We start from the raw sequence: 15,103 nt of genomic DNA, 5'->3' as shown, positions 1-15,103 counted from the left end.
GTTTCACAAAATCAAAATGACAACTTTTGGAGTGGGGGAATGAGAAATGGGAAAAGAGATCAGTATGCTGTATATAGCAGTGCTTTTGAATGACTCCTTCTGTGCGTCAGAAATCCAAAGCAGCAGCAGCAATTAGAGAAGATCGTCACTTTCTCTCAAGGTTCAGAAATGGGGGAGGAAAAAGGGGGGACAAATGAAACGGGGAGGAGAAAGAAGGGAGGGATAGAGGTGAAGATAGGGCACGTCCTGCAAAGATAATGCCTGCACAATCAATGACATCATCCTCCTGCTTATATATGTAGGGGAATGGCCAGAGAACCTCTCATAGTTCACTCACTTTCGAAGCCAGCTGAAGGCAAGAGGAAGCGCTAGAGAGAGCCCCCTTCAGTGTCCTTCTGACTTTTATGAACTTGGCTTGCTAGAAGGCTGAAAGATGATGGCAGGAATGAAAATCCAGCTTGTATGCTTTCTACTCCTGGCTTTCAGCTCCTGCAGTCTGTGCTCAGGTAAGCAAAACTGCATTTCACAACTCCCTGAAGTGATTTATTTTTTCTCCTTTGCATTGTGTTGCTACTTATGTTAATGTATTTAGGATTTACTTGTCAGTGATAGAAACTGTGAATATCTTTTTCTCTGCCTTTATGATTACAATAACTGAGAGATTTATTTTCCCTTTTAAAATCTGCACAGCAATAAAAGGGATTTCAACAAAACACTGCACAACCCCCTTTGGAATGCAACCATGAGGGAAAAAAAAACTACAAAACTTTCAGTTAGGCTGGTCGTTATCTAATGAGAAGTACATAGGCAGTGGCTGTCAACCTGCAAACTCATCATTAAATCCCATCCATTCAAAATGTTTTATTCTCATCCTCATTCATCTCTTAGAAAGCGGTGGCCCTCATGCCATTGTAATAGTCCTCATATTATCTTCCTACTTGTTTGTGTTAAGATAATACATGAAGCACAAATTGATGCTTAGTGAATAAATGAAGCATTATTTGTAGAAAATTATTTCTAGAAAAATACAAAAATATTCCCGGTCCTTTTTGAGAATACATTGTGCATAGTCTAATAAGTATGCTATTAATATAACAGTTTGGTACTTTTTCTCCATGCCGTTTAAATTAATACAGAATTCAGTTGGCAAATTGATATTCTTATGTTGACAGAAATGATTTGACTTTAGAGTGTTTTGCATGCGGTATGAAAGGAGAAGTTATATAGTCCTAAATGTCTATGAATAATTTAAATCTCATTTGAAATGAGATTTAAATTGAAAGGTGTAACATGAAATATTACAACCATTCCAAAAACTCTACTTAGTATTTAAGAAATATTGGAATGACCACTTCAAAGTGAAAGGAACACCTTAGGAAGAAAATGCAGCAAAAATAATTTAACCTCTTCTATGCCTTTATGTATCATAAATATGACATTGAAATGTTTAATTCAAACTCATGCTACAATTTGATATGAAATTGAAATCTAAGAAGATATGTGATTTAGGAAATTATTTTAATCATCAGAAAATAACTTTAAATCTTATGAGAAAAACAAAAACTTTTCTACAATTATGAGTTTATCTGAGTTATGTGAGATTAAAGCTTCACATACTTCTGAAAGAAAAACTGGATTATTGATGAAGCACTGTGTTTGTTAACTTGAAACTACTTGCTGTAATAATGCAAAAGTTATGAGGATTTTCATATACACATTGTTCATAAATGACTAATAGAATTTTCCATTCCTTTTGAAAAATAGAGTATGTATCTAGCAAATAGGGAGAAAGATCTCTTGTACAATTTAGATTCTAGGTAAAATCAAACAAATGGTTTCTCTAAGTGTGACATTTCTTTTTAAGGAATGTGTAGTATAAGGAAGATAGAGTCATTTTTAACTTTATTTTTATTATAGCATTCTCTAAATTTTCCTTTTCTATAAAATATTCATTGACAGAAACTTGGATAGAGTTTTTTAAAAATCCAGTGATCCATATTCAATGCTGTTGTACATGTGATGCTGAACAGCTCCACTTTTGCTTAAACAATTTCCTTAAATGCTTGTGATAAAATCAAAGATACATAATTCCAAATTCTTGCTTAAAGTACAAATACAGTTCTTTCAAAGAACTGTATTTTTGTAAAAAAAAAAATAGTTTTAGTAAAAAAAAAATCATCTCAAGTTAAGTAAATCTCAGTATCTTTATTATTCAAAAATTATCAATGAGCAATTCCCTTTGGTTTTGTCTTGAAAAAGTCTCTTATATAATCTTCATTATGTTGTGTATTTAAATGTTAATATGCATATTTTCTACATATGTAAACTATGGCTGGTAAGAAATAAACTACCCTAGCATATTTGGTAAAATAAGTATTACACAATATGATCACATTTTTAAAATCTGAAATTCAAAGAATAAACAACTCCAAGTCATCAATAGCTGTCAGAGCAAATAGTCATATGCATTTCCTTAGAAGTGCTTCTATTATTTTAGCTTCCTATTATGCTAAAATATAACTATAATTTGTTTTTTAGGGTTACTATTTTTAAGAAAATGCATTAGAAAGACTAAACCTCTAAAACTAATATTTTAGATTAACCTAAAATTTGTAGATTATAATTATATGATATGTGATTACAGTAAACATGATTTTGATTTTACTCAGATTCAGAGGAGGAAATGAAGGCATTAGAAGCAGATTTGTTGACCAATATGCGTACATCAAAGGTAACTTTTTAATTTCCTTAACCCTTGGTTGAAGAACATATGAACTTTCATTAAAAACCTGGTATGTTTTTCCTATAGTAATAACTTCCTATCAAGATTGAAATATTCCTTGAGAGGCATTTCCTTTTTGAAAAAAATTTTCTTTTAGCAAAAAGAAGTCAAAGGTGCTGATATGACAGGCAAAGAAACTAGAGTTCTATCAATCAGCATGTTGCAATTTTAATTAATTGTCACATATATTTATGTGGCTGTAAATGTTTTTAAAGGAACTTGTTTCCATGCCTTTTACATTGGGCATGATGAAAGGTGTATTGGTCTCCAGTTAAATGAAAACAAAGTGAACTCTTTGCCTTTTGTTATTGTATTACGGGAAATAAAAAGGTGTTCCTAAATTAGAAGTAAAAGTTCATGACACCCTGTGAAAGAAATGTTTGTAGAAAGGGGAGAGCAATGGATTGGCAAACAGGAGCTTTGAGATCTAATCCTGAAACAGTGACTTACAAATATTTGATCTTTAGCAAGTGGATTAATTCACCTTGCTTACCTGTGCTTCCTTGTTTTTAAATGCAGGGGTTGCAGTTCATAATCTTCTAGACATTTATCGTTCTACAATGCATTTAAGAATTAGTAAACTGTACTCTTCATTGTATGTCTGGATTTAAATTCTCCCCACAACAGACATGTTATTTTTACACGTTCCTTTTTTTTTTTTTTTTTTTTTAATTGGGCCAAATGCAACTTTGTATACTGGGCCCTATTACTCCTCTGCTGGTGGCTTGAAAGCAAATTTTTATATTTCCAGTCTGTATCTAGGAATAAGTTCTGGGATACATATGCAGGATGTGCAAGTTTGTTACATAGGTAAATGTGTGTCGTGGTGGTTTGCTGCACCTATCAACCCATCACGTTGGTATTAAGCCCAATATGCATTAGGTGTTTTTTCTAAGGTTCTTCCTTTCTCCACCCCTCCCCTGACAGTCCCCAGTGTGTGTTGTTCCCCTCCCTGTGTCCATGTGTTCTCATTGTTCAGTACTCAAACAGAATACCAATGGATACAACCTCTTCAGTTCAAAAATAGAAAGACAACTGAAATTAATAGTCTGTGTTAGAAAATGGGATAAGTTAGGTGTCTTGGTGTCTTGTTATAGATTTACCTAATTCCCAGGTGCAACTTAATACATAAAGGTCCTAAATGATCTGTGATGCTATCCATAACAATTATTAATGTGTGGAATACATTATTGGCCTCATACTTTGTAATTTTCCATGTTTATTAATACCATCTTTGTCACTGCTCCATTACACATTAAGCTGAAATTTAATGGAGATAGAATAATATTTTTTGAATTTGTAATTTTTCATCTATGATATGTATATATCATATTTACATATTTCTGCCATCATTTCAATTTCATTGTTTTCTTACTTTGCTCTGTGTGTACACGCATATGTGTATGTGAATATAACTATTGTATTTTATTTATTTTATTTTTATTTTATTTTATTTTATTTTTTTTTGAGACAGAGTGTCGCTCTTGTTACCCAGGCTGGAGTGCAATGGCACGATCTCGGCTCACCGCAACCTCCGCCTCCTGGGTTCAGGCAATTCTCCTGCCTCAGCCTCCTGAGTAGCTGGGATTACAGGCACGTGCCACCATGCCCAGCTAATGTTTTGTATTTTTAGTAGAGACGGGGTTTCACCACGTTGACCAGGATGGTCTCGATCTCTCGACCTCGTGATCCACCCGCCTCGGCCTCCCAAAGTGCTGGGATTACAGGCTTGAGCCACCGCGCCCGGCAACTATTGTATTTTATTAAATAGAAGTTATGAGACATTGGCACTATGCAACTTTGTGACATGATGTTACTAAATTAATAACACTGAATTTATTAGACTGGAGTAGCAATTAGACCCTAACATATGATGGTTTAGCACACTGGGAATTCATTTCTTGCTCATATAACAAAACTTTAATTGCAGTTGTTTTTGCTTTTGGGTTTTTGTTTTTTTCAGATTAGTAAAACAAGTGTTCCCTCTTGGAAGATGACTCTGCTTAATGTTTGCAGTCTTGTAAATAATTTGAACAGCCCAGCTGAGGAAACAGGAGAAGTTCGTGAGGAAGAACTTGTTACAAGAAGGAAATTTCCTGCTGCTTTAGATGGCTTTAGCTTGGAAGCAATGTTGACAATATACCAGCTCCACAAAATTTGTCACAGCAGGGCTTTTCAACACTGGGAGGTATAGCAATAACACAGCATTAATATAATTATAGTTACACTAGTTACACTAGTTAGCTCTCATTTGTAATAATGTGTTAAATTCCTGATAATAATCATAACAAGAAGAGTTACAAGTACTGAAGAAGAACAAGCCATGTGTTGAAGTCAACATTCCTTCCCATCTTCCAAATGTCCTTCAGATATTTGAAACTTAGCAAAATGCGTTTTTCTTCAACCTTAAAAGGGGATTTATCTTAAGGCAGATTTGATCCACATGTTTTTATTATGCTTACGTGGATGGCATGTTTAGGCAATTTTTGTTGTAGGTGGTGGCATGTCTAACAAATGTAAGGAGCTCAGATTATTGTCTTAGAAACACAAAGTCATGTTTACTGATCTATAAACAAACACAGAATATAAAGGTTCTAAATAAAACTTGAATAAAACATAAAAGTATCTATTTATATTTGAATATATTAGGCAAATAAAAATGTAGTTGCTTGTATATGAAAACGTAGGATAAGGATATATTAAGTTAGTGCAAAAGTAATAGCAGTTTTTGCCACCAAAAGTAATGGCAAGAACTACAGTTACTTTTGCACCTAATATTTCCCTATTATTCCGGTGTTATCTGGAACCTATTGTACTTGAATATATTAGGCAAATAAAAATATTTTTATGTAAAAGTATATAATAGGAATATATATCCCCATAATTCCAATTTGTTTGGAAATCTTTGTGTTCTGTGTTTGTTTATAAACACATACAAAACTTAGTGTGTAATAATGTACTTGCAAAACACTTTACAATTTATTGGTTTCATTGGTACATTTTGTCTGAAAGATAAATTGCAGCTTTGGAAAGATAGAGAAAAATTTCAGGATAAAGAAGAGGAGAGGGAAAGAAAAATAAATTCTTTAATGAAACAAAACAATGTTTTAAAATTTTCTGACAGGGGAACATTTCTTTCAAATTAACCTCTAAGAGAAATTTGGTCAATATTTTATGTTCTGGATTTACAGTAGCATTGGAGATCTGAGGGGGCCTTCACTGCTAATTTAACAAACTTGTAATTGACTACCAAAGAGCTACCCTGTAGATAAGAAGATATGCAGGCAGAATTTCTAGTGTTTATAATAACTGGTAAGCAAAAAGAAAATTTCTAAACAAAGCTAAAAAGACCAGTTTTAAATTTACTATTAATTATTTAAATTCATGGTAAATGGCTTAGTATTTAAAATATGTTTTAGGTCAAAGAAACTTGAAAAATATGTATTTTAATGTAATAAATGTATGTATTTTAATGTAATAAAATATGCATCACATCACATGCATCCAAAAAAACCTCAATAAACTATTATGCAGACAAATCAAGTGCATATAAGATAGAAACTTTTGCCTATTTTAAATGTTTTTGAGCGATTTAAAAATAAAATGATAATATCATTCTGAGTATAGCACAAGTAATTACAGACTATGCAGAGAGAAACTAAAGATTAAGAAACTAGATTGTCTGACAGTAGCTGTTTTTTCTCCTCTGAAATTGAATAGCTGTGGGTTGAAATAAAGTACTTGGTTGTAATATTTTATTCCTATGTATTATGAATTAAAACTTAGTCTCTGATCAGTATTTGCTATAGTGACCCCCTAAATTAGAAGACAACCAAAAATATAAAGACAATTTTTATCTTAAACCTATTTTTAAAATTTATGTAAATTGTGTGTAAAACTCTGGACAGATTTCTTAAATATTTTATGGTAGCTGAAATTTTTGAGTCAGAGCCGTATTCTTAGATTTAAAAAATACTTAATATTAGAATGGGGCATATTAGATGAGGCAGGAGCCTCATCACATTAGGCAAGATGCTACATGAAGCTTAACTCCCTTAAGTTATTGAATCTGAGATTGCTTTAATGATTAAGAACCACAATTTAAAGAGTTTGTCATCATTTATACAGAACTTTCCCATATGTTGATTTCTACAACTGATCAAGTTGGATAAAGCAGGCATTCTTCCCTCTATTGAGAAATCGATCCTTGGAATGGTTTTCATGTCAAGCCAGTAATTGACGTGATTGAGTATTAAATTTAGTTACCTTTGTGGCCAAACTTGATTTACCAGATCAAAAACTATATTTATTGTAATGTATAATACTTTTGGTGTTCCCATCATAAATCAAAGCCTGAAAAATATTCAAATGTCTATTGGTGTTTTTCTTCAAAAGGAGGGATTAGTGTATGACCTTGAAGTATATGGTTAGTGAAGTGTATAGAAACTTTTAAAAAGAGCTAGCCTGGTGAACTAGGAAGAATACTGAACTGAGCCAGAATTAACATGTTCTTATATTATTTCAGCCACTGGATAGCTGTCTCTCCTTTGAAAAAACAATTTATTTGAACTTCATATATCTCAACTACATATGTTTTGCTGTCTTAACAGCAAATGAGATAGGCTGTAGAAAAATGCTCTGAAACAAAAGGTTTTATTCATGTAAGTTTCACTTATGTTATCTCTATCTTGCAGTTAATCCAGGAAGATATTCTTGAAACTGGAAATGACAAGATTGAAAAGGAAGAAGTCATAAAGAGAAAAATTCCTTATATTCTGAAACGGCAACTGTATGAGAATAAACCCAGAAGACCCTACATACTCAAAAGAGATTCTTACTATTACTGAGAAAATAAATCATTTATTTACATGTGATTATGATTCATCATCCCTTAATTAAATATTACATTATATATGTGTGAAAATGTGACAAAATCACACTTATTTGTCTCTTCTACAATTGTGGTTTATTGAATGTGATTTTTCTGCACTAATATAAATTAAACTAAGTGTTTTCAAATAAATCTAAATCTTCAGCATGATGTGTTGTGTATAATTGGAGTAGATATTAATTAAATCACATGTTAATGTTTTGTAATTTTGTAAAACATATCTTGAGTTGTTTAAAGAGTCAAAATGTTTGATATATTATACCAGCTTATGAGATCAAAGTACTACAGCAAAGCCTAGCCTACATATCAATCATCCAAAACAAAGTAATAGTACCTCTTTTATTATTTTGACTGAATGTTTTATTCAATTGAAAGAAATATATACTCTTTTCAAGACTTCCTCATTAATCTCTCATTTATAAGAAAAGTTATTGTGATAAAATAGGGCCATCTGAAAGAATGATTCATCAACTATTGTTAATTATTCCTATTTTAATGAATAATGAACTGATTTTTTTTGTCTGTTAAGTGAACTTGATAGCCAATAAAAAGAAAACTAGCCATAAAAATCATATGTTTCTCCACAGATTCACTTCTGTAAGAAGAGTTACTTTTATAGATTACTTTTCCTTTTCACATTTTGATCTAGTAAATAATTGTTTTACTTTTAACTTCACTGAAGTATTTGTGTGACTTATTTTTCTCAATTGGGAAGGTATATTTGAGGCAAAAGCTATGCTTGAAATAACACCTCTTAAATTTTCTTTAAGACAATACTTATGGTATCTTAAGCTCTCAAAGTCTTTGGAAGTCATCATTAGTGGTGACTTTCTTTTCTTTTTTTTTTTTTTTTTCTTTGAGACAGAGTTTCGCTCTTGTTACCCAGGCTGGAGTGCAATGGTGTGATCTCGGCTCACCGCAACCTCCGCCTCCTGGGTTCAGGCAATTCTCCTGCCTCAGCCTCCTGAGTAGCTGGGATTACAAGCACGAGCCACCATGCCCAGCTAATTTTTTGTTTTTTTAGTAGAGACGGGGTTTCACCATGTTGACCAGGATGGTCTCGATCTCTTGACCTCGTGATTCACCCGCCTCGGCCTCCCAAAGTGCTGGGATTACAGGCTTGAGCCACCGCGCCCAGCTAGTGGTGACTTTCTTAACTCCCTCTTTTATAGAGGTCTAGGAAGTCCTCTCCTCACAAGGCTGCAACCTATTTCACAGTCATCTATGCAGGATAAATCAGAGCCTGAATTGTTCTGCCATGACAACTCCAGATCCTTTTGAGAAGATTGTCCCTCCCCAACTATTAATCTTACGCTTAGTAGAATTTAAGAAAAATCTATAGATCTCTTGCATTTTTCTTGTAAAACATGACTTCCCATTACTGCTACCTCACCATCTCTTCCCATCCCATTAATCTCATAATTAAAAGTGCCAAGATTCTGCGTATAAGAAGGAAACTATTTTGTAATGATTAAGAGTGTGTTCTCTGTTGTTACAATTCCTAGATTCAGCTCCATTACTCACTAAGCAGTATTGGACAACTTACTGAAACTCCCCATTTCTTCAGTCATAAAATGTAGACAATAATGAGGTTTCCAGGAAGATGATATGAGCTAATATATTAAAAAATGCTTAGAATGATGCATTGAACATATTAATAACATACTAAATTTAACACATTAGTAGGAACAGTAATACCAACTTTCCCATAAGAAAGTATTCATCAGATGGTACACTTCCTTGTTTACCTCACTAGATCATATGGCATCATCAAAGCTCTGTTCTAAGCCAATACCAAATCTTTTCTAACCCATTAAATGCTTTCATTGGTTTTGCTATGAAACTCATGGTCAGTGCTTTCTTAATAGCTTTTTCAACGTCTGACCGACTTTTTCTGCATGTGTTAACATTGGAAGTGAGGTATGTGTTCTGGTCCCAGTATATTATTCCTTTCCCTTTTAAAACTATGGATTATTTGAAATACAGAGCATAAGACAATTTCATCTACTGTGTTTTGAATAACTATTGTTCTCTCAGTTTCTGAACATTTTCACCTCCAATAAGGGACATTTATCCTTTTCCTCTCAACCAGCCACTTCCATGGTCATATCACAGAACCTTTCAATACCAATAAATTCATTCTTTACAAAATCTCAATGTCAAACACTCTACTGTTGAAACATCATCTTCTTTTTCAGTTCACATGAGCTAGTACTCTCACTCTAACATCTATGATTCTGTCTAATCCATTGTTCTGCCACTTTTTACTCTTCACCTTCTAATTATGCCTTTATCTTGTTCTTTAGTTAGCTTAGATACTTTGCTCCAAAATTAAAATGACTCCGTTGTTACCTTCAACACTCTGTCTTAAATCATAGAACCTTCTCAAAACACTAGCTGTTAAATTTAAATCTCCCCGGATTCTGACCTCACTGAAAAGCTTAACAGAGCTGCAAGAAAGTGCTTAACCTTTTGAATAGTCACACCTAAATTTTTTTAATCACAAATCTCAAGGGAATCCTTGTTATTGCTCGGAATTTCTACTACATTTGTCAAATAAATTTCACCTTTGATTCTCAGTGATGTTGTTTCATACCCTCTCTTCTTTGAATTTCAATATCTTTTATTCTCCTAACTTTCATTTGATGACTTTTCAATTATTTCTCTTTGATCTCATAAGCTGGTATAAAATATCAAACATTTTGACTGTTTAAACAACTCAAGATATGTTTTGCAAAATTACAAAACAATAAGAAAAAATGTTTTTTATCATCCTTCCCTCTCTATCAAATGTTAACTATCTCCCTGCAACTTTCATTCTTTCTGTTTTAACCCCTTCCATTTCAATGAAAGAACTGTTTCTTCTTTTATCAGGGTCACTTCTTCATGGGTCCTTCTCAGTAAATGGTCCTAACCTCTGCTCAGTCTAAAAGCCTAATAGTCATTCTTAATTTATCCTTTTAATATAAATCTTCCATTTCATCCACTATGAAGTTGTGCTGCTTTGCCTTCAAAATACAACTTAAATCTATGTCTTGTCGCATTCACTATTACTATCCTAAGCCACCATATTTCCGTCTGAACTATGGCACTTTCTTCCTAGCCTCGCACCTTGCTATTGATTTTATTCATCTATAGCCATATAGTACATACCTTATTACAAATTTTCATTTACTTTTTCACTGATACACAATAGATGCACACATTTTCTGGGTACCTGGGATAATTTAATACATTCATATAATTTATAAAGACCAAATCAGTGTAATTAGGATATCCACTATCTTAAATATTTGTATTTTCTTTATACTAGAAATATCTGAATTATTCTCTCCTGGTATTTTGAAATATACAACAAACTATCATAAACTACAGTCATCCTACTGATGTATCGAACACTAGGTCTTATTTTATTTATCAAGTTGTATATTGGCACCATTTATTATTTTTAATTAATCTCTTTGTCTCCCCCTCCCCCTACTCTTTCTGGCCTCTGGTAACTACCTATCTATGGTCTATCTTTATGAGATCCACTATTTTAGCTGCAACATATTAGTGAGAAGATGCAATATTTGTCTTTGTGTGTCGGCTTATTTCATTTACATAATGACCTCCTATTCCATCCATGTTGTCGTAAATGACAAGATTTCATTCTTTTTTATGGCTGAATAATATTTACACATTTCCTTTTTTTTTTTTAGAAGCATAAATTAAATCAAGCCACACATCCCATCTCAAAATCTCACAGTGGACTTCTGATTTCTGGTCCAGCATATCAGAAGCTTGGAAGTCATCACTCAACCCCAACAACAAGTAAAAAGCTGAACAAACTAAAAAAAAAACAAAATCAATGACCCATTTCAGATTTACAAGACTCAAGAGGTCACAGGGCAAATCACTGTCCCAGAAATTGGAGAGGCAAACAGGTAAATACATAGAGCAACTTAATGGAGCAGAAACCCACAGGTAGTATTCTTCATGGAAACAAGTGCCAGGGAAGAAAGCTTAACTGTGATTAACAATTTGCTGGAGACTTGGTGTGGACAAGTCTGAGAGCTTAAAAACTCCAGAGGGACTCCGTCATTGGAGGGCTCCCACACTTTTGTGAGTTTTATTTCCTTGAGCACAACCTGTTTTTTTATGGTAAATATTAGAGAAAAATCTCCTTGTGCTTCTGGTTGAGAAAAGAAAATCATTAAAAAATTTATATATCAGAGAATTTGATTACTCTTCACAAGATCTGTTTTTAGAATGAACTGTTCAACCAGAGCCTAACCTTTTGGGATTTTCATCAGAACCTACCTGACTTGGGGGAAGATAATACCAAGATCCAGCTCCCTGTAACCATTCTGTCCCACTCAAGGAGGTACAAGCAAAGAGGAGAGGTGAAATGAGAAACGTGTAAAGTTCACAATCCAGAGGCATGGGGTCACTGAAAGACTAAAACATAATCATTGAACTATGGAATGCTTGCCACCCTTACACCATAGTACCACAGTACTACAGGCCTACTTAAAACAGTTCCTTTTACTCAATACATAATGTCAGGCTATCAGAAAAGAAAAAAAGTCATAAGACATACTAAAGGCATAGAATCACAATTTGAAGAAACAGAGCAAGTATCACAAGCTGACTGAGATATGGCAAGGGTGTTGGAATCAGGATCAGCTATTTAAAATAACTGCGATTAATATGTAGAAGGTTCTAAAGAATAAAGTAGACATTGTACAAGAATAGGCGACAATGAAAACAAAGAAAAATAAATTTAAAGAACAAAAAAAATTGCTAGAGATTAAAAACAATTTTAACAGAAATGAAGAGTATCTTTTATCAGCCTATGAGTAAACTGGACACTTCTGAAAGATGAGTCTCTTAGATTGTCTACATATATCCAAATATATATAGATTTTTATATATATCCAAGTATATATATATTTACATATCTCCAAATATACATATACATTAGATTAGAAAAAATCTTAATTGTAAACATATATATATATATATTTGAATATATATTTGGAGATATATATATTTGGAGATTATATATATATATATATATATATATATATATATATATATATATGTATATGAGGCTCCAGAACTGAAAAGCAAAGAAAAGAAAGACTGAGAAAACATGGAACAGAATATTTAATAAGTGTAGAACAACTATAGAAAGGCAACTTATGCATAGGGGGAATACCAAAGGAAGAAGAAAAAGAGAACAGAGTGGCTGGGCACGGTAGCTCAAGCCTGTAATCCCAGCACTTTGGGAGGCTGAGGCGGGTGGATAATGAGGTCAAGAGATCGAGACCATCCTGGTCAACATAGTGAAACCCCGTCTCTACTAAAAATACAAAAAAAAAAAAAAATAGCTAGGCATGGTGGCGCGTGCCTATAATCCCAGCTACTCGGGAGGCTGAGGTAAGAGAATTGCCTGAACCCAGGAGGTGGAGGTTGTGGTGAGCTGAGATCACGCCATTGCACTCCAGCCTGGGTAACAAGAGTGAAACTCCGTCAAAAAAAAAAAAAAAGAGAGAGAGAGAACAGAGTATCTTTTTGATATAAGGATTGCTTTTGCTTTGGGCAGATAGCCAGTAGCAGAGTTGCTGAATCAAAGGGTAGTTCTATTTTTAGTTCTCTGGCAAATCTCCATACTATTTCCCAAAGAGTGTTTTCTGTATTTCAGTTATCTGGTTTCTGAGAAGTATCAATTTTGTTTGTTTGTAATACATATCCACAGGAGATAAATAGCCAGAAAGACTATTGAAGATACTCATATGTTTATTTCAGCCCTACTCACAACAGCAAAGATATAGAATCAACCTAACTGGCCATCAGCAGATGATTGAATAAAGAAAATGTGGCGTATACATAATGGAATACTACTCATTCATGAAAAACAGTGAATCATGTCCTTGGAAGAAACATGTATGGAAACTGGAGGCCATTATGTTAAGCAAAAAAAATCAGAAACAGAAAGTCAAATATTTCATGTTCTCACTTGGAAGCAGGAAGTAAATTATGTGTACCCATGACATGGAGTGTGAAATGATATACACTGAAGACTTGGAATGGCAGAGAGGTGGTAGGAGAGTAGCTGATGAGAAATTACTTAGTAGGTAAAATATATATTATTTGGGAAATGGATACAGTAAAAGCCAAGACTCCACCATTATGCAATATGTGCATAGTGCACATATACACATGATAAAACTATAGAAGGTTGCACTTGTACTTTTGAAATTTATATAGATTTTAAAAAAGAGAAAGATGCTTAAAAATAAACAAACAAGATCAAGGCTACCACCAGGCCAAAATTTTTCTAAAAAGATATCACTTCCTCCCAATGAATAGGATTCAGCCCTGTGCTTAGGTGCACAGGTTAATGTTTCATCTTCCACCCATTCTCTCTTCTGGAAACCCTTGTGCTGAGCACACCCTGCCCATGTAGGCACTGTTAAGCCTAAAGAACTTAAAAGTGTCGCCAATTCAAATATCAACTGGATACTGATTTGAACCTTAAGTTACATTAACAGAAAAAAGTAGTCCTCTTCTGAAAGCTTGGCATTTAGTGTTGAATCATTATTAACCCTGATTAATTGACTGAAATAACAAATTAGATTAGAAAAAAATCTTAATGGGAAGTATTCCAGGCACAGTGGGTCACACCTGTAATGCCAGCATTTTGGTAGATGGGTAGATCACCTGAGGTCAGGAGTTCGAGACCAGCCTGACCAACATGGTGAAACTCTGTCACTACTAAAACTACAAAAATTAGCTGGGCATGGTGGTGAGTGCCTTTAATACCAGCAACTTGGGAGGCTGAAGCAAGAGAATCACTTGAACCTGGGAGGTAGAGGTTGGAGCGAGCTGAGATCATGCCACTGCACTCCAGCCTGGGCAACAATGTGAGAATCCATCTCAAAAAAAGAAAAAGAAAAAAAAAATAATTAGAAATATATCTCTGTGCTACATTTATTTTTGTCGAAATTAATTCTGGACAAAATTGCAAAGTGGCAGTTTTTCTCTAGTTTCCTTCCTCTTTCCATCTTTCATCATTTTTCCTCCTCTTGGTGACAATTTTTAAATGACAGTCTGAAAACAACAAGATGGTTTGGTTCTCTCCACAAGGAGCCTACAACCCCTTTTGCAGTGTCTTTCTTCCCCTACCTTTCAGATTCTGCTCTCTTTGCCCTTTTGCTGATCTTGTACCATAAAGGCCCAGATGAAACAGCTTCTCGTCAGGGTGAAGAGGGAGTGTGTGCTAGCAATTGCATGCTCACTTTGGTTGCCTGGAGAGGAAGGAGACCTGTGACAACTCCCACACAATATATCTAACTTTGTCTAAGACATACTAATGTACAGAGTAGTAAAGTGGCATGTTTAAAAGCTACACTAATTTATTACACAACAAGTATTAGAAACAA

The 15,103-nt window shown here is 33.8% G+C and overlaps 1 protein-coding gene across 2 annotated transcripts in view; it reads left to right on the top strand.

Moving 5' to 3' along the window:
* Window positions 1-8,245, top strand: part of NTS (neurotensin) — a 102,996-nt gene extending 94,751 nt beyond the window's left edge. For both annotated transcript variants that reach the window (XM_003927851.2, XM_074402465.1), the window contains exons 2-5: window positions 303-506; window positions 2,670-2,731; window positions 4,746-4,970; window positions 7,477-8,245. In XM_003927851.2, coding sequence (XP_003927900.1) covers window positions 434-506; window positions 2,670-2,731; window positions 4,746-4,970; window positions 7,477-7,629 — 513 coding nt within the window. In that variant the 5' untranslated portion in view covers window positions 303-433 and the 3' untranslated portion in view covers window positions 7,630-8,245. The remainder of the gene's footprint in view (window positions 1-302; window positions 507-2,669; window positions 2,732-4,745; window positions 4,971-7,476) is intronic.
* The last annotated feature ends 6,858 nt before the right edge of the window (window positions 8,246-15,103 follow it).

Source organism: Saimiri boliviensis, chromosome 7 (genome assembly GCF_048565385.1).
Source record: "Saimiri boliviensis isolate mSaiBol1 chromosome 7, mSaiBol1.pri, whole genome shotgun sequence".
NCBI lineage: Eukaryota > Metazoa > Chordata > Mammalia > Primates > Cebidae > Saimiri > Saimiri boliviensis.
Note: the sequence above shows the minus strand (reverse complement) of the source record. Positions and strands in the feature narration are given on the sequence as shown.